The sequence below is a fragment of the Mixophyes fleayi genome, chromosome 3 (assembly GCF_038048845.1).
Source record: "Mixophyes fleayi isolate aMixFle1 chromosome 3, aMixFle1.hap1, whole genome shotgun sequence".
Lineage (NCBI taxonomy): Eukaryota > Metazoa > Chordata > Amphibia > Anura > Limnodynastidae > Mixophyes > Mixophyes fleayi.
The window spans coordinates 133,859,421-133,884,252 of record NC_134404.1 but is presented as its reverse complement, the minus strand read 5'-3'; the positions used below and the strand labels follow the sequence as shown (position 1 = coordinate 133,884,252).

General features: G+C 39.4%; 1 protein-coding gene and 1 long non-coding RNA gene across 3 annotated transcripts in view; one reads left to right on the top strand and one right to left on the bottom strand.

Annotated features, from left to right (window-relative positions):
- LOC142144026 (uncharacterized) overlaps positions 1-24,832 on the bottom strand; it is a 995,146-nt gene that overhangs the window by 779,939 nt on the left and 190,375 nt on the right. The window lies entirely within an intron of this gene.
- Positions 1-24,832, top strand: part of DIS3L2 (DIS3 like 3'-5' exoribonuclease 2) — a 216,220-nt gene that overhangs the window by 109,009 nt on the left and 82,379 nt on the right. The window contains exons 10-11 of the mRNA XM_075202357.1: positions 2,010-2,183; positions 22,892-22,971. Of these exons, the coding sequence (XP_075058458.1) occupies positions 2,010-2,183; positions 22,892-22,971 (254 nt within the window). The remainder of the gene's footprint in view (positions 1-2,009; positions 2,184-22,891; positions 22,972-24,832) is intronic.

The following is a 24,832-nucleotide window of genomic DNA, read 5'->3' as shown; positions in this document are numbered from 1 at the left end:
TGCACACAAAGAAGGTGAATCTGGCATGTATTTGTGTAACTTTAATTTGACTAAACTTTTTATTTTAATTTGTCAAGGGTTTCAACCTGTAAAATTTAAGGGTGAAAAGTACTGGGTGAGTAATTTTTTGACTATATGATCAGACAGAAGTGTTTCTAGACAACAATGACCAGAATGAGGCCCTCAAGACAGGAATGCAAATGCTTCAAAATTGAGACCTGTGCGATGAGAACCAGGGTGAAGAAATGTCCCCAATAGGGGGTTCTCCATTGCTTCCATCACATAAAGTTGAAACAGAAGAGGAACAAAAGTAAAATGGGAAAGAAAAGGATTCATGTCAATACTCCACAAAATATTTCTTTACCATTGGTAACACAAGAGTTTCTCCTATATCATAAACGTATTCTCCTATTCACCTTGCAAAGATGGTTTTCATCACTTGCTGTGGTCAATCTGGTCCCGGAAAGATTGTTTTATTCTGGACAAATTTATTGCTGCTGGAAATCTTTTTGTTCAGCAAAGCTTGACAGGATTTGTTTCACATATTTAAAATGACCATGAAATATGTGCATGTTTTCCACATAGTCTATCTGGAGTATCAATTAGCAAGATTTATTCTAAATGTAACAATGGAAAACACAATGGACGAAAAATCAATTGTAACTTTTTTTGCCGTTTTTTTTTTTTGTTTTTTGTTTTTGTTCGAGTATAATTCTCATAATTGCCAATGTGGTACCAAGAGATTGATCTGACCTGAGAAATAATTTTGCTTGGGTTGTTTAAAAGCAAAAAACGAACAAAAAAATGATTGGATGAAAAAGTTCCGGTGTGTACCTAGGCTTAAAGACCATTGATCACTCCAATTTTCAGTCTTTTCCAATCATCATACAAAACAGCTGACATACAACCGTTCATTCGGATGTCCACCCAGTGTGTATAAATACATTCTGGACTACAATCACTCCACAGTGCTGATTGTCGGTTCATTTGGTTGGTCATACTGTTTACATGATCGGAAGGTGATTGGAACAAGATGATTATTTTGTATAAATTTCCGATCAATCCACATTCAACTGCTGACCGTTCCTCAGCTGCCACTGCTTTGGGGGCATGTATGTAAATTTCTGATAGCTGTATGTCTCCCACGTGGTGCGGTCGACACACGTCTGTCAATTGGTGGTAATTAGGTACTTCTAAAGGTAAAAAAGTAGTATCCCTCTACTGAATTGATGTATAGAGCATGTCTGCTTGTTTAATTATACACCTTTGTCAGTACAGTCTACAAGAAAATTGCTTAGGCTTGTTTTCTGTATATGTGTTTTGCATATGTGCTTCTATAACTATGTCTCTTAGTCATTCTAGTATAGCATAAAGACCTACATTTAAAATACAAAAGCTGTGTATTAGAACATGCACTGTAAACAAATGTGTTACAGAATGAATGAAGATGTTTCCTTCTCCTTTTAAGAGTTGTTGGGTGGTTCTTAATGAACATGCTCAGCCCATTATTTACATTTCTTAGATTTTGCAAAATGACTTATGTGGTCCCTCTAGTGATATCCCCAAATCTTTTAACACGACAATATGGCTGTTAAGTCGCTGCTCGGCCGGTTGGTCTTTCGTTAATTGTTTAAAATGTGTCTAGTGTGTACGCATGAATTGCCCAAGCGATCAGACCTTCAGTCGTAGGTAAAATTATTGTAGGTAACACGTTGGTCGGAAAAATTCTTCATTATGACCTAGCCGAAGTATACAGTACAAATCTTAATAAAGCAATTAACAATGTGATACAGTGTACACAAGACATGCTGGCCTGCCTTACTGCAGCGTACTGATACACTGACTGCTATTTAGTTATGACTGCAACTATGCCAAATTGACTTGAACCTTTTTATATATGCTTTTTATGTTGTGTGAATGTGAAACCATATTTCCAGTGACTCCAGTAATCCCTTTTTTTTAATGCGTTAAAAAATTGTCCATACATATTAAGAATCTTCTCTTCTCAGGAAGCTGATGAAGAGCCTGGGTCAGGCTGGGGAGATTGAGCCAGAGACTGAAGGAATATTAACAGAATACGGTGTGGATTTCTCAGAGTTCTCCAGTGAGGTATTGCAGTGTCTACCTCAGAATCTGCCATGGACTATTCCTCAGGAGGAACTGGAGAAGAGAAGAGATTTTAGGTCAGTGGAATGAATATTTATTGTAACTGTTCTTTCTTATATTTGGCTAATTGCAAACAGCATAGCCCCCAGAGTTTGAGTGAATAGGGGGTAGACTCCCTATTTTTCCCCAATGTCCCATTATGATATGCAATATACCCATTTGTGGTCCCAAATTGCTTCAGTGGAAGGGACTGTAGAGAAGTATGGTCAGACAATTCATTGGTTTCATTACCATCCAAATATTTTCTGTTTAAAAATAGCATGAGTATCTGCACTGTATTTACTTTAAAAATTTTACCATTAAATTTAGAGACCAAATACCCCACAGTGATGACAAGGGAATTCATGATTTCAGCAAGCCTGTGATCATATTTGTATCAATCTGCTCCTTTAGGACCATTTCATTTTTAGGGTTTTTCAAATTTAGATGTTTCATATGTAGCGTTAAGTGTTTTTCTAACAGTAATTTGTCGCCCTGTTACAGCAATTCACAATTCTTTAACAGTGCTAGTAAAGTCCCTCTCTCCATGAAAGCAAATGACAACTGTATTTAAGCCCCCTACATATTTACTCTTACCATGGGGATGTAGTTTTTACCATAGATCAAGCTCAGATCGGTGTAACCTGGCATTATGAAGATTATATAGATGTCCAAACACATCTGGAGTAAGTCTGTAATTAAGTTCTATTGTGTTTAGACTTAATCTACAAGTTCTTCATAGCTGGAATAATGTGTGCAAGAAGATGGTTTTATGGAGCCCTGTTTCTGGGATGACGAGCTCTTCTGTATGTGATGAGTTGTTTGTTCATATATAGCTTACGCAATAATTCTGACTATCAAATGGATCAAAGTGTTTGGGGGTGAATCCTGTGTCTCTTAAATAGATATTACAACTTTGAATTACTTTTAATTTTTTTTCCTGCACTATAGGCATACTTTGTGTAAAATTTATTGTCTCCTATAATAAGTGTAGACGACGGCTCTAAATTTAAAACAAAAAAATCTTAAAAAATAAATTATTATAAACCCATAATATGATCAAATATTTCCCAAATGCAATATCTAAAATAAGATATTAGGTTACAGTTACAGAGAACCTTTTCTTAAGAAGCACAGGTAGGGGAACAAAATGAAACATGGTAAATGATGCTCGCCAAGCATTTTGAAAGTAAGGGAGTTCACACAGGTGTGTGGATCATGTGTTAATTAAAAACATCAAATCTCAGCATTGTTAGGGTGTATAAAAATGATGAGAAAGATCACTACTGTTCTGAGTAATCATCTTCACCCCATGTTGCAGCATTTATTTCATGACAAGAGTGGTGTCTTCCAGATTGACAATGTACCCAACCGTAGAGTATGTGGTCACCGAGTGGTTTGACCATGACATTGATGTAGATGTTTGGTAGCCTCTGTAAATGTATCTAGAATAACTCTATTCACACCTTGTAATGGGCAAAATGTGCAATGAAGCAGTGTTTTGGATTTGATTATTTACTTCAAGGTTTAAACAAGATGGGAGGAAGTAGTTTCACTTTCAAAGTCTAGTGGTAAAGAATATATGTGTGCTTAAATTATAGACGACTTACTGGAAAATGCAGTGTTTGTCTGTTAGAGACTATATTTTACATACTGGTACCTAAAACCTAATAAAAACTTATTATTTTCTAATACTTCCTCTCTCCACTCGAACACTTACCGATCTGTGTGTTCTTGGATGTCCTGTCCAACAGGAACGGATGTTTTCAAATCTGATGACTAAAGTGATCAAAGTATTTATATATGTCAATAGACTTGTTATCTAGCTCATGTATGTTACTATTTTTAGTGTTTCAAAATCAATTTTATTCAATCTATTTCCATTGTTAAATTATTTTTGCAGTGTTTACATTTCAGAGGTTAAAAGTTTAGGTACAATAGGTAGCAGCTAACCTCTTGATAAGTCAGGAACTGGGTAAAAGGAGAGGATGGGGCTGTTTGAGAAGGCACACTTGGCAAAAAATCCATTTTTTGAAAGGCTTATAAAATTAGATTTAATGCTTGCTGAAAGTTTTTTTTTTTTTTTTTGTTTTGAATAATTTTAAAGGAATTTAAAGTAAATTCACGAAAAAGTAATGTGATCTGTATGATTTGACCATGTAACAATGATCCATAGTGGCAAAACAAAATTTGCCTAATTGTTATAATGTGTTGAATGCTCTATACAATTTTTCTCTATTGTCAAAAAGTAGTTCTCCTTGTTTTTTACCTCAAAACATATGAGGGGACCATTTACATCGATGGAAGTTCTGAGTAGTTTTAGTCACTTAGTAGTTTTCTGGGAGTCATACTGCCAGGAGCAGTGGGGAACTTCTGAGCATTTCTTGCAAAAAATGGTTTTGTTAGAATTATGATGGGTGATATATTCCTTTTTTAAAAAAAAAAAAAAAAAAACGAAACAAAAAAAATTTCTTTTTTAAACTTTGGCAACGTCTGCATTTAACCTGCAGTGAGATGTCTTTCATTACAAAATCCTGTAGTTAGTCTAAACTGAACTCTGTTGACATGTAAATTGGGAGATAACATATCCAAGGTCATACCTTTCCAAGACACAGAAATTCTGTTTGTATTATTGACTAGAACTATATACCATAGTCAAATCCATGTATGGTGCTATAGCAAAACTTTCTGCTCCAGCTTACCTGAAGGTGCACACTCCCAATTGCAGTGTAATGAATGCTTCATTAGACCACTTTTGTGCTGCTGCGTGGTCATACTTCAAGGGGCACAGTCATCATTGGCTATTTATATAGCGCCACTAATTTTGCAGCACTGTACAGAGAACTTGCATCAGTCACTGCCCTATTGAATTTTACGGTCTAAATTCCCTAACATACACACAACCAAACCGAGAGAGACTAAGGTCAATTTAATGGCGGCCAATTAACCTACTAGTATGGTATTGGATTGTGGGAGGAAACCGGAGCATCTGAAATAAACTCACGGAGAACATACAAATGCCACACAGATTACAATATGGTTGGGAAACTAACTCATGAAACCAGTGCTGGGAGGCAGAAGTGATAACCACTAAAATCCAGACTGCAGCACAAAGGAACAGATTTAAGTTGTAGTGAGCTCCAACCTCTTACTCTCACTTCTCTATAAATGCTTCCTTTGTTGATAGAGAACTAACTAATTTGTATCAAAAATTCTATTCACTTGAGTCCTTATGAAACATGCTTCTTTCTCAGCCATATTAAAATAAGTGAAACCTATTGGACTTGGGGGGGGGGGGGGGGGGGGGCGTGTGTGTTACACTTCATATCCATATGGTATTGGCCTTTGCATCAATATTCATTAGTTTGCAGAAATGGTTCATTTTAAAATGGCATTTGTATTGGAAAGCAGCATTTTCATGAATCATCTTTTTGTTTTGATTTTTGCAACATTTTGATTAGTTTTGATACATTCGTATCACTTGACTAGTTCTGAGGCTGAATGAAGAATCATGAATGTTTACAAAGTGCCACAAATATGCATTATAACTTTGCATTATTTCTCTTCTACTGAACCTCTGCCAGTCTGCGGTGGGTTATTTAGTGTGACTGGAGAAAAGAGTAACCTGTCTTGGTGGTTAATGAATTCAGTAACCAGACTAAGTGTTGGATTATTTGTTTTGATGTATAGATGATTCAATATGTGATGCATTCTTTTATTAGTATGTACCATCAGCTACCTGTTAGTTCAATTGTGTGGTGTTCCCATCATGAGGAAAGCAGAATTATAATCGACTTTCACTGTTTTCTGCATTTTAAAGCTGGAAGTGAGTCTTTTCTGAATGGTCACTGTATTTCAGTCTCGAGCAGCAGCCAGGAAAATGTGATCACAGGATGAGATGTTCTTAAGAGACTAGAGAATAAGAAGAGCTGGGAAGGGAGAGGAGCAGAAAGTGGGAGTGAAAACTCAAACATTGGCAGAGGACTAGAGGAAACAGGCAGATCCCTGGGATCCATAGTCTATTGTGACCTGTTGACAGGTCCACTGTAAAACTGAATTTTGGGATAGGAAGGGTTTTCTAATTCCTGAATTACAGCTTTATTTTGCATTAGAGGTTGGGATTATCAAAGTTCAGGCAATAAATGTTATGCTAGAGCAAAGCAAAAGAAACCCAGCTGCAAGAGTTTTTTTTTTTTTCCCTTCATTAGACTGTGCACATTTTAACTTGCGAATAGTATAACATGTCTCTTGAATGACTAAAAAGTGCATATTTATCAGGGCATAAATTAACAATCATCTATTTCTCACCAAGTCCTAAAACTTGATAAATCTAATCTTGTGACAAATTACACTGATTTTAGTTTCATTCTTTTTTTCAGCCTTTAGCAGCAGCAATTATTTGACAGTTTTATGTAAGTTTCTCATACATGACATTTGAGGAATTTTGACCACTTCTTACAACACTTCAGTTAATTTATGCTAACGGGCATTTGTTTATGTACAACTCTAATGGTCCTACCACAGCATCTCAATAGGGCTAAGTCTACACTTTGACAAATCTACAACTGGATGACCAAATAAGAAAAGAATCAAGGTTTTGGAATGTCAGTGTGCCTAGGATCCTTGTTTCTTTCATTTCATCTTTCTCTAATACTCCAGTTTAATGTTCACGGTAGACTCAATGATTGTGTGGTGTCCACATCCTGTGTCTGCAAAACTCTGCATTAATTTGATGGGGCACAGACTCCTGGGAAGATTGGCCAACAGCATTGGTGAGCAACAGGAGGTCTTCATCTGCAGTCCAGCAGCCGGGTGCTCCAGAGCTTACCGGGGTGGGTCAGGTGACCTGTACACTACAGGGTGGTAGTGTACAGAGGTGTACACTGCATACCTGGTGAAGAGGAGAGGACAATGCTCCCGCTCCATCGTTTTCATTTTGCCGCTTACTGGTCTAGAGTGTTCTCTAGTGCAATCGGGGGTTCAAATTGTTGCAAATGACCCTTTAACCCTTTCCTAAGGGGCTAAGGAGCAGCAACAATTTATTTTGGGGTCATTGTAGATGGTGTGTTTTTCCTACTTCATCATCATTACCATTTATTTATATAGCGCCACTGATTCCGCAGCGCTGTACAGAGAACTCACTCACATCAGTCCCTGCCCCATTGGGGCTTACAGTCTAAATTCCCTAACACACACACACACACACACACACACACACACACACACACACCAATTTGCTAGCAGCCAATTAACCTACCAGTATGTTCTTGGAGTGTGGGAGGAAACCGGAGCACCTGGAGGAAACCCACGCAAACACGGGGAGAACATACAAACTCCTCACAGATAAGGCCACAGTTGGGAATTAAACTCATGACCCCAGTGCTGTAAGGCAGAAGTGCTAACCACTTAGCCACTGTGCTGCCCACCTTGGTGTGGTGTTAACACAAACCCAAATGCTCCAAACCTAATTACCAGAGGTTCTGGTTCTATAATGGGGATGATAGACTGTCATGACTATCAAATAATGATTTGATGTGCATTTAAGTAGTAGCACCTAGCTCCATTTGCCTTTTAGTGAAAAAGTACACCCTTATGGATTGCATTCCAATACAGTTTCTTCATGGTGGCTTAGTTTTTGCTGAATAGACAATAACAAAGTAAAATCTGTTGTGAGCTGTTTGTCGGGCTAGATGTATTCATTCATGCTCTGCCTTCATTATATATAGATAGATAGATAGATATATATATCTCACTCATTTTAAGATTTCATTTTTCCTTCCATTTTCTCTGCCAGTGAACAATTTTGTTATAAACGGGACATTGTATTCTCTTTTTTAAGGAGAAATCTGAGGCAGGAGGTAAAATTACATTCAGCGCTTTTTCAGCTGCCAAAATAGAAAACAATGAGCTAAAAATAGCAAGCGTAGGAGAACATGGGAAGATGGCAAAGCCAGAGGTCCAAATTTTAAATGGTTTTGGCCCCAAGAGAAGGGTCAGACTTAAGATCTGGGCTGAACTATCCAAGAAGAGGAAATTGTGTAGCCTTGTGCTAATAAACCCAGGGATATTCACATGTAGTTTGTTGGAACACCCTGCTGGGTATTACTTTTCTGAACTGTGTGGACAGGTGGTCTCTTCACACCAATTTCACAGCTACAGTGATCCAAAATAAGAGTGTCGACCTACCAAGTTGTTGCAACCTTACACTGACTTCTCGGAGTACTGAATTTTCTACAGGGTTCCTTAACCTGCATCAGGAATTAACACATTGGGTCACCATGATTAGGATGGATCATCCAGGTCCTCTTTGCAAACACATACTATATTTGCAACTATTAAGCTAACTATTAATCTTGTACCAGCTAAAAATTACCTACAGAATTGATTAGTTATAATAACCTTTTTCATTACTAAAATGTGTTTACAAATAAGTACAATAATATCTGAGCCATGTAGTTTGACTTTCTTGCAAAAAAGGTTACTACCTCCAGTGTAGTTGCCAAAAAAAGTGATCTATTGCACTGTGCTTTAAAACGGTCTTATTTGCAAATTGTTACAAAGCAATGCTTTCATTTTCTTAAACTAAAGGTTGTACAGCATTTCGCTTATGTGTCTATATTTGATTTGTATTTTTCCATCCTTCCCTATATAAGCGGAGTAACATTGGCATAACTCTGCTATTAAAATATTGTTTTGCAGTGAGCATGACTGGATTTACACCAGTTCTAAGCCTATAGGCATGCAAAGTTTGGTACTAGATATATGCCTTTTAGGGCTTGCGTAAACGGGTGATAAAATCGGGCATTCAAAGCTTATATAATTGATGTTGGGGCTCCTAAAAATCATTTAAGAAAATGTAACCATGCTTTCATACTAGTGTTAACTTCACGCCAATGTTAACATTTGCCAGCAGCTTTCACAATTAACTTACAATAAAATATGGAGTTCTATGCAACAACTGTCAAATTTTATTAGGTTGCAGCACAGCTTTGAGAGACTTTTTAATAAGAAATTATGTTCATTAACAACACTTGCCCTACATTCTCCAGCCTTGCTGGTCCTGTCACAATGCAAATTGTATGGACTGTCTTTCTGATTTTAATCCCTCTACATTTAAAAGATTTTTCTCTGGCATATCTCCTATTGACCCAAAATGTATTTGTTATTCAAAAGGGGTCAAATTTTGCCCTTGTCTGTAATCTGTTAGGATTTAATTCCTGACCCTGAGCAACTCACTGTAATTCTGTTTACTGTTAAACTAGGTACACACTAATGCAATCTATCTTCAGATGCAATTGGTGTAACAATTTTGCCAGCGACAAAGTCCTGACGATCATGGAGAGGCCCCGGCCTCTTCTATCCGCCGTCGCCGCTTTATTTCCCAACCCTGGCACTTCAAACTCACCCGCTTCCTCCAAAAGTGCTCTCGCACTGCTGGAGGAAATCTCGCTCCCTGGCCGACTTCCTTCACTTTAAATTTATCCTCGCCTGATTCTGCTCCACCATCTCCCTTGCTAAACAATCCTTCTTTAAGTCCCTTATTCTCAGTCCTCCAGTGCCCGCCACCTCTTTGCCACCTTCAACTCCCTCCTCTCCCCCTCCCCTCCTGTTCTGCCTTCCCTCTCTGCTTCTGACTTCGCCACCTTTTTTTCTCTTCCAAAATTAAGGCCATCAGACTGAACATCTCCTCCTCCCATCCCTCTCCCGCCTCCCTTATTGCTTCACCTCCTTCCAACAATCAACTCTGGTGCTCCTTCTGCCCTACATCGGGGGAAGAAGTTCGCTCCCTTATTCTTTCCTCTCCACCCTCTGCCTGTCCTCTCGATCCCATCCCCTCTCACCTCCTTTGATCTTTCTCTCCCACTGCCTGCTCTTACCTTGCACACCTTTTCAACCTATCACTCTCCTCTGGCGTAGTCCCCTCCTCATTTAAACATGCACTTATCTGTCCCATCCTCAAAAATATAACTTAATCTTGACCCCACCTCTCTTGCTAATTATCTAATTTCTCCCCATGCCTTCAAATTACTTGAGTGGATTGTCTGCAGCTGCCTCACCAGACACCTCTCAGGCAATGCCCTCCTCGACCCTCTCCAATCAGGTTACCGCCCCCTCCACTCCACCGAAACTGCCCTGGCCGAAGTTACTAATGATCTCCTATTAGCCAAATCCAGGGTTCACTTCTCCCTACTCATCCTCCTCAACCCCTCTGCGGCCTTCGACACCGTGGACCACCCCCTCTTGCTACAAACTTTTCTCTCTCTTGGCCTCTCTGGATCTGTCCTCGCCTGGTTCACCTCATACCTCGCTAACCACTCCTTCTCTGTATCCACGTCTGGTTCTTCCTCCACCCTCTCCCTGTTGGAGTCCCTCGGGGCTCTGTTCTCGGCTCTCTACTCGTTTTTCGCTCTATACCTCCTCCCTTGGTGCTCATCTCCTCCTCCTTCGGTCTTCAGTATCACCTTTATGCTGACGACATTCAACTCTACATCTCCTCGCCCGATCTTTCCTCCACCCTCCTCTCTCGTGTTTCCGACTGCCTCTCTGCCATCTTCTCCTGGATGTCCTCGCGCTTTCTCAAGATTAACATCTCTAAAACTGAACTCATTGTCTTTCCTCCCGCTAGACTCCACTCCCACCATGACATCTCTATCATTGTTAACAACACCACCATCTCCTCTGTCACCCAACTCTGCTGCCTTGGCGTTACCCTCGACGCCTCTCTTTTGCCCCCCACATTCAATCCCTTGCCCAAGCCTGTCGCTTCCAACTACGCAACATTGCCCGCATCCGGCCCTTCCTCTCTCAAGATGCCACCAAAACTATCATCTCCAGCCTCGATTATTGCAACCTCCTTACCGGCCTCCCGCACTCCCATCTCGTCCCCCTCCGCTCTATACTCAATGCGGCTGTAAGGCTCATCTTCCTTTCTCGCTGCTCCTCCTCTGCCACACCCCTCTCTGGCTTGCCCTACACTTGCTCCCCATTCCCCTACAGAATTATTTTCAAAATCCTGACCACTTACGAGGCTCTCTCCCAGTCTCCCTCGCTCCACCCGCCTCTCTCCTAATATGTGCTCCTTCAAACGGGCACTTAAAACTCACCTGTTCCTCAAAGCCTACCAACCTTCCACCTAACCCCCTCATCCGCTCCACTCGTTCTCCCTTCTCTCCTCCCGGCCCCCTGTTCTCTCCCTACATACTTCAACTGGCTCCCTTTGTGCCTGAGTTTTGTTTACCTTCCCTTAGGATGTAAGCTCGTTTGAGCAATGCCCTCTTCCCTCCTGTCTCCATACCTGTTCTTCTGCTCAGTCTTTACTGCATTAGCCTGCCTGGAGTTTCTGAAGTCTTGGTATTTTTTGTTTATTGTTCAGTAATGTTTCACCCTGTATAGTCTGTTTTTTGTGCTGTGTATGGCGCTGTGGAACTCTTGTAGCGTCTAACAAATAAAGGATGATGATAATAATAATGCGTACACACCTAGACTATTTACAGTCAGATCTGATGTGCTTTGGTACAATAAAAAATGATCGTTGGAGTGTACACACGGTTGTAATATCTCACCAAACTGTTTGTGTGATATGCACAATAATTGCATTATTGGGTACCCAGCTTTAAGGATACGATTTCTGCAAGCTGAAAAGCATCAAACATATTTTAAAATGTTGGCAAGTGCAGATTGACCAAATTTTAGACAGTCCCAGTCGTTCACTGATAGTCATTCTGCCAATTGCCCCCACACACTTAGACTGGGCATGTTTAAAATACTTTATAATCTGCCAAGTCAATACAATAGTATCATAACCACATTGATTTTTTTAATTGTCGACTCATTAAATATTTTGTCATTGATTTGGTATCCCCAACACACAATTCTCTTAAAAAGTAAGCTTAAGAAATTAAATTGATTTATCTGCCTCCTGAATATAATGTTCATTAAACTGTTAGTTATATGCACAGACTACTTTTTTGGTCTAATGCTTAATGAGATATAGATATAGATCCAATAACTGATTTGGCCTACAGTTAGTGAGGAGAAAAAAAACCCACTAGGTTTTCAATTTTCTTTCCTTTTGGTAAGATTGTTCAGAGAATTTGTGCAGTACACGTGAGATTTGTAAATGAGGTGGACTGGAGTAAGAATGTCAAAATCTTCCCCATAAACTGCACATGAATGGAAAATGTTAGGAATAGTTTGGTGGGTAGGTATTCCAGACGGCTTCAGTGCACTGTGAAATTGTGCATGTGCCACCTCGAGTGATGAAATGCTTCTGCGGCCTCCATTCTTCTTTAATTTCCAGGACTAATATTCTAGAAATGTAACTTAAACCGAACAGGCTTTTTTCATTTTGTGTATATAAAAAGAAAAATTTCTTGCTTTCTGCAGCTCTCGGCGCAGCTACTTAGATGATAAAGGCTTGGATGCTGCTGTGACAATCAGGATAAATGTACACTGTTTTTCTCATCAGTTTCTTTAGGTCATTGTAATTTCCACCTAACAAGTCCCTGACGTCTGAGCTGTTGGACTTGGTTTATATGCAGCCTTGAAGTAGTTCCAGTCAGTTTCCACGTCAAAGTTCATATTAATGGCTCTCGGCCGTCTTTTAGCTGATTTGCACCTTTATATTTGCTTAGTAGCTTCTGCTTGCCCCAGAGGTGTAAATCGACTTTGCAAACTTGTTGGTTTTTTTTTTAGTTGTCTACAACTCTCTTGGCACTTTGGCTGACATTGTTTTAGAACCAAAAACTATCTTCAAGTTCCTGTTGAGTCCAGTCTTCTATTTCACAATTGAGGAAGAGAGACAGCACACATTTTTGCATGAAAACACAGGCTAGAGATTTTGTGAGAACTTAGTTTTCTTTTTTTTTTGGGGGGGGGGGGGGGTCTTGTGCTGAGCATATTCCTAAACATGTTGTATTTGTCTACTATAGTAGAGATGAGCGGGCTCGGATTCCGTTAATCCGAGCCCACCCGAACAGTGCGGATCCGAACGGGATCCGAGCACTGTTCGGATATTTCCGGCGGGCAAAAAACGAAAACGAGGCTCTGTCGTCCAAGTCTCGCGTCGAATCTCGCGAGGGGTGGGAGGGAGGGCCCAGAACAATTCCATCTTGTACCTCTTTTTTTGGCATTATGTGCTCAAGCTACCTCAGTGCAACCTTTTGGCCTAAAAACAATATTGTGAGGTGTTCAGAATAGACTGGAAATTAGTGGAAATGATTGTTATTGAATGTTATTGAGGTTAATAATAGCGTAGGAGTGAAAAAAAAAAAAACACAAAACTGGTTTTTAGCACTTTTTATGTTTTTTTCAAAATAAATCCGAATCCAAAACCTTAAATCCGAACCAAAACCTTTCGTCAGGTGTTTTGCGAAAACAAATCCGAACCCAAAACCTCAAGCAAATCCGAATCAAAAACCCGAGACGCCAAAAGTGGCCGGTGCACATCCCTATACTATAGTACACCTATTATCCATAATTTCTGAATGGCTGGATAAAGTTTAATTGCGGGAGTATGTGCAGCCAGATATATGGAGGATAGCTGGGTTTTATGGGTATCTGGGTATAATGTGTTTTTTCTTTACCTTCCATTTACAATAACTTTACAATTTATTTTTTTCACTGAAGCCTAAAATGTTCACCTTCAGTCCAGATGGTTAAGGTTATCATTGGATTCATAACTACGTTGTGTGGAATGTGTGTTTGTCTGATATGTTAGAACTTTCTGGCTGGGATTTAAATGTTTGTTAGGAATTTTCATGACAACGAACAGTTCCACCTACATTATATGTTAATTCGGGGTGGGGGAGGGGAGGTTTGTTTCAAAAGCACCAAAATCTGTTCTGTGTTACTTCCACCTTGACAGCAAGACTGTAAGCAAGTGGTTGGAATAGATTGTACTGGCTTCAAAAATGGACCTTCTCCTGGAATGGTTTATTATTGTAGTCTAGTAATACATTAGTAAGGACACTGTCAGTTTCCTCACCTGGAGCAGAACCAACCATTGAAATCCAAGGCACATTTTTTTTTTTTTCCCTAAAAAATAAACACGCTTAAGGAATTAAGCAGAACAGTCACGCTTTAGATTTTGAATTGGAAATGAGCAAGGTGTCTCCCGAAAAGTTTAATGTATGGTTTTGATGGCTAGTGCCATTGGCTGCATGGCTGCAAATGTGTCTGCTACTTTGAAGATGATTACCAATGCCTTGAATTTTTGCTGTATAATGTTTTTTGGTCACTGGGTTCTGGTAGGAAGTTTTACAGTATACTTGCAGGACCTGTATAGTAGCCACCAGGATTTAGTAAGCTTAAGGATCATTTTCTTGTTTACTTGTTATAGCCGTATACAGGTCTATCTATTTGTTCTCCCCTGGGAGATATCTAGATATCTAGCTCACTCCCTTTACCTATAGGCACCCATGCTAAGGAAAGTATTCTCCAATTTGAGGAGTGAAGTCAAGATGCCAATAGTCTAAACTAGGCAGACTAAAAATAAAAAAAAAAAACCTTGCAAAATAAGATAACATAATTTTTTTTTGCATCCTATAAAAAATATTTTGCGGTGTTTGCTTTCTAACCAGACATGAGCCTCCATTACAAGTCTTGAGACCTCCTGCAATTCAGAGGAGAACTGATCCTCTTGGTGGAATATATCTTCATGCTCATATAACAGGGAGAGTAGTCAAGACCTAAACTGGCATCACGATACACTGGCATACATTGGTAATCCAAGTGACTAGCTAGGTCAAAATCGGTGAAACCCTACGTAAGTGTAGCAGTACGTCAAACAGACCCACACAGGTCTGCCTAATACACTACAGGATTAAGACTTGAAATTAGTGAAAAAATTGTTTGCAATATCTCCATTAAATATAAGGCAAGAATGAATTGGATGACTGTAAGGTGCTAGATTGGTGAGCCATGCCCATGAAACTGAGGAAGGGTAATATGTCATCCCAGTTGCTGCAGTGTGTAAAGTGAGTTCACGTCAACAGGGGTCACCAGTCATGCAAATTAAGCATACTTGCCAACTCTCCTGAAATGTCCGGGAGACTCCCGCATTTTGCGAGAGACTCCCGGGCGAGTGTGGCAATCTCCCGAATTCTGCCCACTTTACTAGGAAGTGCCCCACTTCCTAGTGAAGTGGGCAGAATTAGATCCCAAACGCCGCGATTCCCGGTGAATCGCAATTTTGTCCGTCCCGCCCCCCTCCACGGGCTGGCTCCCGGTAGGGAGCTGAAGAAAGTCATCAAGTATGATATTAAGTCCTGGCCACGGCTGTTTGTCTGACTAAAAAAAAGTAGGGTTTAATGGCGAGATAAAAATCCTTTTGTCGAATCGGCCCTATATTATTCTCATTTGTATAAGGTGGCACATAAGTAAAAATTGCTGCGCAGCAGAGAGTAGAATATATTTAACAATCAATACAGAAGACCGAATAGGCAAAAAATGGACATTATGCGGTATGTAAAAACTTTTATAAAAAAATTCTGTTAAAAAAAAAGAAAATAAGCATACCGGCATAGGACTACCCTAAACTGCTCTAGTATAAACACATCATACAGTGTATAAGGAATAATGAAAGGTAACAAAGTGAACCTGTAGGAGTTTAAAGTACATTGAAGAACATGTGGACAAAATGGGGGCAAGCAGCAAGATTAGCAGATAGAGGGCCCTACTTATGTGTACTTACAACCTAACGTTGAGGGGCTGATGCACGAGAGAGGGCAGCTAAAGGGCAATACGTCAGTCCAGATTGTTATTGACCTAAAAAAAAAAGGAATGGTAAGAAGAAAATTCTACAAGAAACCACAGTAGTAATGTATGAAGACTGCCCATTGTAGCCTGATTCATAGACTTCAAGAAGTGTTGGAGAGGCCCAAAAGGCCTAAGTAAGGTATTGGACAATCCTGATTACATCCATGGTGCAATATACTTTATTGCAAGGATGTGGACATAGAGATGTATTTAGGAAAAGAGCTTAAAAAACAAAGACTGGTAAAGGACTACTTCATGTCTGATTGACCAACCTGTGGCTCTACAGGTTTTGTGAAACTAAAGGTCCTGGCATATCCTTCCAGCTATCAGCTGGCTATATACTGGCAAAGCATGCTGGCACGTGTAGTTTCACAACAGCTGGAAAGCCACAGGTTGGCTAGGCCTGCTAGTTCCAGGATAGTGAAGATCAAATAATGCAGTGGGTTATGTGGACAGACCTGTAAAATAAGATTTTACAATAGTTCTTGGATATTACCTGTTGCCTTTTATTATGTGCATGCTTTTATAAAGGTCAGAAGCAGAATGCCATATATTTTTTTCACACCTTTACAAAAACTGATGTTTATAAGCTCAGAAAACAAAGGACATAAAGTTTGCCCCAAAGCAGATGTGGAACTAGTAAGCTGTGGGCCTCGGGGTGGGAAGGAGGGAACCAGGGCCCAATTATCTTCATGGGCTCTGGTGCACGACTCCTGCCGCACCAATGGAAGTTTCGCCACTGCCCCAGAGTGTCAGACTGCATGTTCACCCTTCATTTGTGATCATCTTTTTTGGGGGATCTTCAGAAGTAAAGAAATTTGGCTGACAGTGATAAACCGGGAAATTGCAGTGCTGAAAGGAGGTTGTCAGTGGGAGAAGATAGCAGTAGATTAAAAGCTCTTAATTGTCTAGAAATTGATTGTTTTAGATGTATTGCTAATTTTATAGAAGACGACCAGCATTGGTTAGTTCAGAGGGTTAATGACCCACTTTTATTGTTGTGAAGAACCCCAATGCCAAGAATAACTTTTCAATAACTGAACTTGATCTGTGGTACCTTGAGGACTGCTCACCAGTATCAATCACACCAATTCTTGAAAGACTTTCCTGTGGACTCTCCTCCTGGGTATTGTGGCTGAAGATGTCAGACTTCCAGTTGTGTGTTACAATAAATAAGCAGTAGTGTCTTAGTATTCAAGTTCTTGTCTACTAAAATGCACTTGTTCCCCTACACCTAGGGGACGCAGAACTTGTGTGGGTTGAAGCAATCTGTATGAAGAAGCAGCCATTGATTCACTAGTAACAGGTTTTTCAGTAGTCAAGCCCCAAAATATTTGTCAAGAAGTGCCTCTGATGTCATTGTTTCATCTTCAGCATCCTGGTAGATGGCAGCAGTTTTTATCAAGAATGTCTCTACATTTTTCCATTCATCCTTCCTTCAATCACATGCAGTAGGCCAATTACCGTGTGCAGAAACAGCCCCACACCATGATGTTTCCACCTCTAAACTTCATTGTTGGTATGGTGTTTTTGGGGTGATGTGCAGTGCCATTTCTCCTCCAAACATGGTGTGTATTATGGCATCCAAAGAGTTCTATTTTGCTCTCATCTGACCACACTATATTCTCCCAGTATTTCACAGGATTGTCCAAATGTTGTGCAGCAAACTTTAAACGAGCTTCAACATATTTTTCTTCAGCAAAGTAGTCTTGCATGATGAGCGTGCATACAGGCCATGGTGGTTGAGTGCATTGCTTATTGTTTTATTTGAAACAATTGTACCTGCTAATTCCAGGTCTTTCTGAAGCTCTCCAGAAGTGGTCCTTGGTTCTTGATCATTTTTTTCACTCCTCTATCAGAAATTCTGCGAGTTGCACAATGGTCGTGGCCGGTTTATGGTGAATTGATGTTTTTCCCACTTCCGGATTATGGCCCCAACAGTGCTCACTGGAACATTCAGCAGTTTAGAGATCCTTCTGTAACCAATGTCATCAGTATGTTTTGCAACAATAAGGTAGTGAAGGTCTTGAGAGAGCTCTTTGCTTTAACCCATCATGAGATGTTTCTTGTGTGACACCTTCGTAATGAGACACCTTTTTATAGGCCATCAGTTGTGGCTGAACCAGCTGGCAGGATTGCTTTATAATTACTGATAGATTTTAGCTGGTGTCTTGGCTTTCTATGTATTTTTGCACCTCCCATTTCTTCATGGGTTCAATACTTTTTCCCTGTGTCATTTCACATTATTACACAAAACTTAATTTATGGACATCTATGGTTTGATTTCTTTGCATATGTGAACTGCAAGGGTTGTTGCTGACATTTGGTGTAAATTTCATTACAATAGCCACATTAAATATATATTTACTGAGAAAATGTTTGTGTTCAATACTTATTTCACCTGCTGTATAACATTAAAAATGTACCAAATGAGTGTTTTTACACAGGCACTTGGTCTGAACACATTTGAAAAACACAAGTTGTACTAACTTGTAAATGCACATGAAACTTTTACTTAAAGTGAAAGTAAAACACATTTTGCATTTAACATGCAAAAGATAACGGTAGTGTAGCTGTAGCCATACTTAAGTTTCTTATCATATGTGGTCTGGAGTAGAATTTATTAATCTCTGAATCATTGCTTTTGTCCTTTCCCCTTTTTTGTGTTAATATGTTTTTTTTTTTCTTTTTCTTGCTTTGTTAATTTTTTAGCAGATTACACGATTAGTTTGTTCCATACATTATTTTCCCATCCAAACTGACATTTATGTGTCACATGTATTCTTACTCCCTTTCATTTTCACTAAGATTAGCTTTTTAATTTCCAGTCCGAGACCAGAAATAGTCAGTGACTTAATTGCTGGCACTTCTGTCTTGCAACACTGGGGTGATGAGTTTGATTCCTGACCATGGCCTCATCTGTGTGGAGTTTGTATGTTCTCCCCTTGTTTGGTGGGCTTCCTCCCACACTCCAAAAACATACAAGTAGGTTAATTGGCTGCTATCAAATTGACCCTAGTCTCTTTCTTTGTGTGTGTGTGTGTGTGTGTGTGTGTGTGTGTGTGTGTGTGTGTGTGTGTGTGTAAACTTAGACTGTATGCTCTTATAGGGCAGGGACTGATGTGAGTGAGTTCTCTGTACAGCGCTGTAGTAATTAGTGGCACTATGTAATTAGATGATGACGGTGATTCAATCAGGCCTGGGGAGTTTTATATGCTATTCCACTTAATGGCATGAATCAATCTATTTAGGCAGTGTTTTACATTAGACCACTGAGGGTATAGTACTCTAATGCAATCTTTTTATTAATCAAGAATATTTGACAGCTTTCTCAATACTTCTAATCAGTGTGTATATTCCAAAAAGCAAAATTGAGGGAAGTGGTGGTAAAAAATGCACATAATGCATATTTTTAAGGTGTGTGTAACTTCTCTTTATATTAATCAATACTTCAACATGGTAAATATTATGAAATTTGGGAATACAGAAGGATTTTGTGGTTTGCTATAAAGTAACTATTTCCCAACTTGATGAAAGGAGACACAATGTTGACCAGGCCTCTAATCCTCTTGTATTCCATCTCGCATGAAACTTTTGCAGAGTCCTAATCCTTCATTTCACATCAAAGCAGTTGATATTGGCAACAGAGCATTAAATGTAGCATTTGGAGTGCTCAGTGTTGGATCACATTGCAGGAGATCTAATAAGTAGAGGTTTTGGTTAAGAGCAGGTCTTCACATCAGCCAGATGGTGCATGCTGCCAATCCCTACTTCAGTCTTTTCTGGGAGAGGTGAGTTTGACAGAGAACGATTCTACACAATCACTGCAAATTTTGTTTCAATTCTTGAGACTAAGGTTGTTAAACAGTGTAAGGATCTGCTTTATGTTCAATATAGCCTCATCTATATACAGTATATTTGTATCTTATTTTGAGGACCAAAAAAAAAGTAAAAGTTTTAACTGCTTAGTTTGTTCATAACACTGGTGTGCTGGGTGCCACTTTTTTTCAAAAGAACAAAAATAAAGATTTGTGGACTACTTTTGATTTTCTGATTTTATTTATTTATTTTTTAAAAAATGTATTAGCCATTTTCATAGTAGAAGTAGCAAAATAGTTGTGTAGTAGGACGTATCCAAAGTAAACTGCATATCTGGCCATGTGAAGATCAGCCTGTTCTACCAATTAATTTGTGTTGTTCCTAAATGTGTAGAGCCAGGACTCTTATTTAATATTTCATAGGAACTTGTTCAAAACCTGTGTTGCTTAGAGTGTCTTCAGTGTTCGGCTATGCACAAGTCTGAACCCGCCACACTACATCTAGTAATGAAAGAACCAGTAACACATTAATATATAGGAATTCTCAATAATTGAATGGTAAATATGCTGGAAGGTGATCTTTTATATGCTACATGTCGGTAGTGCACCGTTGTCCTAGTATATAGCAGGGCTGTCCACCTGGGGTCTTGCAGGCTGTAGGTGATCACTCAACCAGAGCTTTATTTTTCTTTATTTTTTTTAAGTAGTATATTTGTCTCCTGATTAGGTTGTGTTGGGTGGGCAGCAGACTATATCCAAGTAAAAGTCAAATTTTCACTGTATCTGGGACCATTCCTATGATGATTTGGCTCACCTGACACTGTGCTTGAAAGCCCTTCTGGTGATCTGCATACAGCTTTCTGAGAAACCCTGCTATCCTTTTGAGATGCACATTTGAGGGAATGAGAAGAAATGTGGTTTGAGATTAGCAGTGTGTATTGTTCAAAGGTGTAAATGGTCTGAATTTTCTGTGACCTACATAAGTAGTTTTGAAATACTCATTTTATTTGGCTTCCATAATAGCAATGGTTTTCTAGACGTCCTTAACTAAGAGCAGAGCTTCGCCTCTGTCTTTTGACAAACTGAGAACTTAGTGCTAGTACAATCTGGTAGGCCTGCACAACGTGAAATACATCTATTTATCAATGGTATGAAAATCAATGATTTAAATATCTGTTGCACCAGCGTGTGGGCTATATAGCCTTTCTGATAATGTAGTTGTGATCTTTAACCCAAATATAATTTTCAAAACTTCTGTATTTTCATTTTTCAATAACTTTTTATTCAACATGCAATTCTTTTGACTGCATAGAGACTGTGTTTGTGGTCACATGTGTTTTTAGAACCCTGTATGTATGTTACTAGAAGCTTTTATTTTAGATAGCATGTTGGCATTAGCTTTCCGCTACTGCAGGGTTTCTAAAGTGTCACCAACTTTTCATGTTTTGAGTTTGCGTACAGACAAGTTAAACATCTTAATCTATCTGTACTCGCAGACAGATCCTTAAAACGTGAGCCATACTCCATAACTAGTGTTAATAAACAGTTGCCCTCATGTATAACTCTAGCCAAAATTAAACCTAAAATCAAATTTTTACTTGGCTCTGTTCCAGATCCACATGTTCTGGCATGGTCTTGAAATCTGCTGTAGTCAGGAAACTCTACCATTCTTTTGCCAGTAGATTGTTTTGGGGGGACTATGTGGAAAAAGCTGTCTTGGCAGGTGTGAGAAGAGTCTCCTAATATCTGCCATTGCCTGGGGATGCTCTCCTAGCTGCTGCTGAGGTTACTTTTTTATTGCACAGGTGGTATTGTAAGATTTTTGGCTACCTGTGTAGCGAAATTTGACTTTCGGATAGACTTTAATTTATACAGGCTGTTCCACTTAGTTGTGTAAGGCTTATTCTATTCTTTCTCATGCACCACTTTACATTTATTCTCTGCTGCTTGTATATGTATATGTATATGTATATGTATATGTGTGTGTATGTGTACAGCAGACAATGGTGCATAATGTATGAAACAGATGGTACTTACCCTTGTTCTTCTTTGATAACCCATTGAGAGGATTGTCTGTTTTGGGGCAGTTGTGTAACAGTTGAGGGCTGTTTTTGGCAGCTAGCTCCCCGCTTGGTTAAAACATTGACATTACGCCTTTTCTGAATGATTTTGTATTGTATTATTCAAAATCTGTTTGTTGGGGGCTGAATGTCAAATAAAAGTTCAAACTGAATAGGAAAGACTCTTGGGCATGCTCCATTGTTACATAGCTGTCAGGAATCTGACAATATACTGCATCTTGGGGGTAGAGGGTGTGGGTATTGTTTCTATGCTCTGCCTGTGGGCGGTCCACTTGTTTTATTTATGTAGGTTGAGAACCCTTCTACTACCGCTTTAATACTGCCGCCCCGGCAATATCCTGGGTTTTTCAAGCTGGGTTTTTGCCGGGGCTCGGAGCGTCCCAGCTCAGAAACACCATTCATACTGCACCTCGGACCCGGGAATTTCCCGGGTTGACCCCATTCATACTGCACAAGTCTTTGCCCTGGCAATTTGTGGGAGTCATCACCAGAGCAGTTTTCATTGGCTGAAAAATGGTGATACACAATATAATAATACAATAATGAATAAAGGCTACCTCCAATTGGCTTATATATTTAGTAGTACTAGTCTAGGAGGGCTTTCTGAAAGGCATAAAGAGACTGGGAAACATATATTTAAGGGAAGGTTGTAGGAGCTTTTAAAGCTAGGCATTGCATATTTCAATGATTACCCCAAAAGACTAGACTTCTAGATGGAAAATTAATGGCCTCTTTTTGGCAAGCATAAAATGAATGAGAAATGCCTAATTCCAAATCCTCCAGAGACAGGCAGACAGCCAATCAGCTTGTTTTCTGTGCAACCCGGGTTGAAAAACCCGGGTTGCACCATTCATAGTGCAGGCAACCCGGGTCCGACCCGGGAATTACCCCTCGATAAATCCCGGGTTGAAGACCCGGGTTTTTAGACCCAGGATTTTTTACTTGTACCATTCGTACTGCACCAAGACCCGGGTCGTTTGAGCTCGCCCCGGCAAAAACCCGGGATTTTGGTGCAGTATGAATGGTGTATAAGTGTGTCTGTGTATATATGTACAACTCCTGCTTATGTATTTCATCTTGTTTTCCCAGGAAGGAGTGCGTCTTCACCATTGATCCTGCCACTGCTAGAGACCTGGATGATGCCTTATCCTGCAAGATGCTCCCAGATGGTATAGACCTAAATTTAGTATGACATTTCTGTGTTGTAGGTTTTTGGATGTGTGACATTGTGTGATGGACATCTTTTGTTTGGACTATCCTGAATATCCAGAACAAAATCAATCATTTAAGTTGTTCTTTGTATAGCATATTAATTTGGCATAGGAAAAGAGCCAGATTGTGGATTCTAGTTTCTTCCTTGATACACATAACTTTTTATTGCAGGAGCTGTGAATTGTAAGCGAGTAAAACATATAAGAGAGGGAAAATTGGTTTATACATTTATCCCTTTCTTCTTCTTTTTTTTTTTTTTTTTTTTTTTTTTTTTCTTTCTTCTTCTTTGGATGGACTCTTGTTCCTAGGCACAATAAGTTTCCGCAGCTTTGCAATTTCTAACACCAGGTTCAGACAGCTGTGCTGGAGGAATTTGGAGTAGAGGACTGGAATGTGTGCCAACTGCAGGGTTAGCTGAATACCCTGCCAGGCTACCAATACAGGGGGAAAGAGCAGAGTCAGCACTGTTTGAAAACCTTTTTGCTTTTTATGTTTAGGTTTCATCTGCTCCCGATACCTCATTCAATCATCTCTGCAGTGATGTAATTAATATGCTGCACCTCTGATGCCTGTTTTCAATACAAAGGGATTCCAGTGACATGACATCACATGACAGCTACACTATGTGACGTTATTTGGCCAATGGCCAAATGGGATTTATATACTGAAGAGTCTGTCTCTATATACGCTTAATCCCTCAAGAGACAGAGCAGCTTGTTACCATTTCTGTTATGGGACCATTTTGTGGTTACAATGCTTAGCTTGTTTGTTCAATGTTGTGGTTTTTTTTTGAATGTAAGATGTTTTGATCACTTCTGAGAGTTTGAGTATGGATTAAATAGTGACACAATTTTGAATGGAAAATGTCTGCAGAGTGGGGCTAGAATGGTGCACAAGTTTTATATAATGTTTGTGGACTGTCTGTCACACTGACTTTTTCTCCCACCGCCTCCCTCTTGATCATCACATTCTCACAAGATTTGTTTGTAACAAACCATAAATAGCTGGCAGGCTGAAGGGAAATAAATTGCTCCATTGAAATTCCTAAGATATATTACCAAGCTAAACTGCCAATGGCTTTTCAGTGCTATCCAAGTATCAGAATAAAGCAGGATACACAGTGTGTGTATGTGTGTGTTATATATATATATATATATATATATATATATTACAGCTCTTTAGATTCTTTTATATTCACCTTGCTATAGTGCAAGCGTATTACATAGTGCTTTGCAGAGTGTTTTTAGTCCTTCACATCAGACTCTGCTCCAGTATAACTTGGCTCTAGTACCCTGCTTAGAATAGAACCCATGGCCCTATAATATTTTTACATGTTTGCATGAATTTTGTAAACTTCTGGGCAGCCATGAATATACAGAAGATGGCTAATTTCATGTGGCCCCCACCGTATGCTGGTAAAGCCTTCAAAATCTTTGTTTCTGGCTTGCCTGTTTCCATGATAAACATTGTGGTAGTATAGCACAGATGCCATGACCATCCTATCAATGTCTGCCTCAGAACGCACCTGTCTCCAGCACATTATATATTTCCCACACCTCCTGTACTCCTGGCTTCTGGAGTGCTCAAAACTGCAACAGTCTCTGGCTCTAATATTAGGGCTACTTCTTTCCCATCATACAGAAGGAAGTAAATCCAGGAAGTAAATATAGTAATCCAGAGGGAACCCCCTTGTAAAATAAGATATATATATATATATATATATATATATATATATATATATATATATATTATTTTTTTTTTTCTACTGTGATTCTTTAAGGAGCCAACATGTAGGAAATAACTGCCAAATGAAATCTG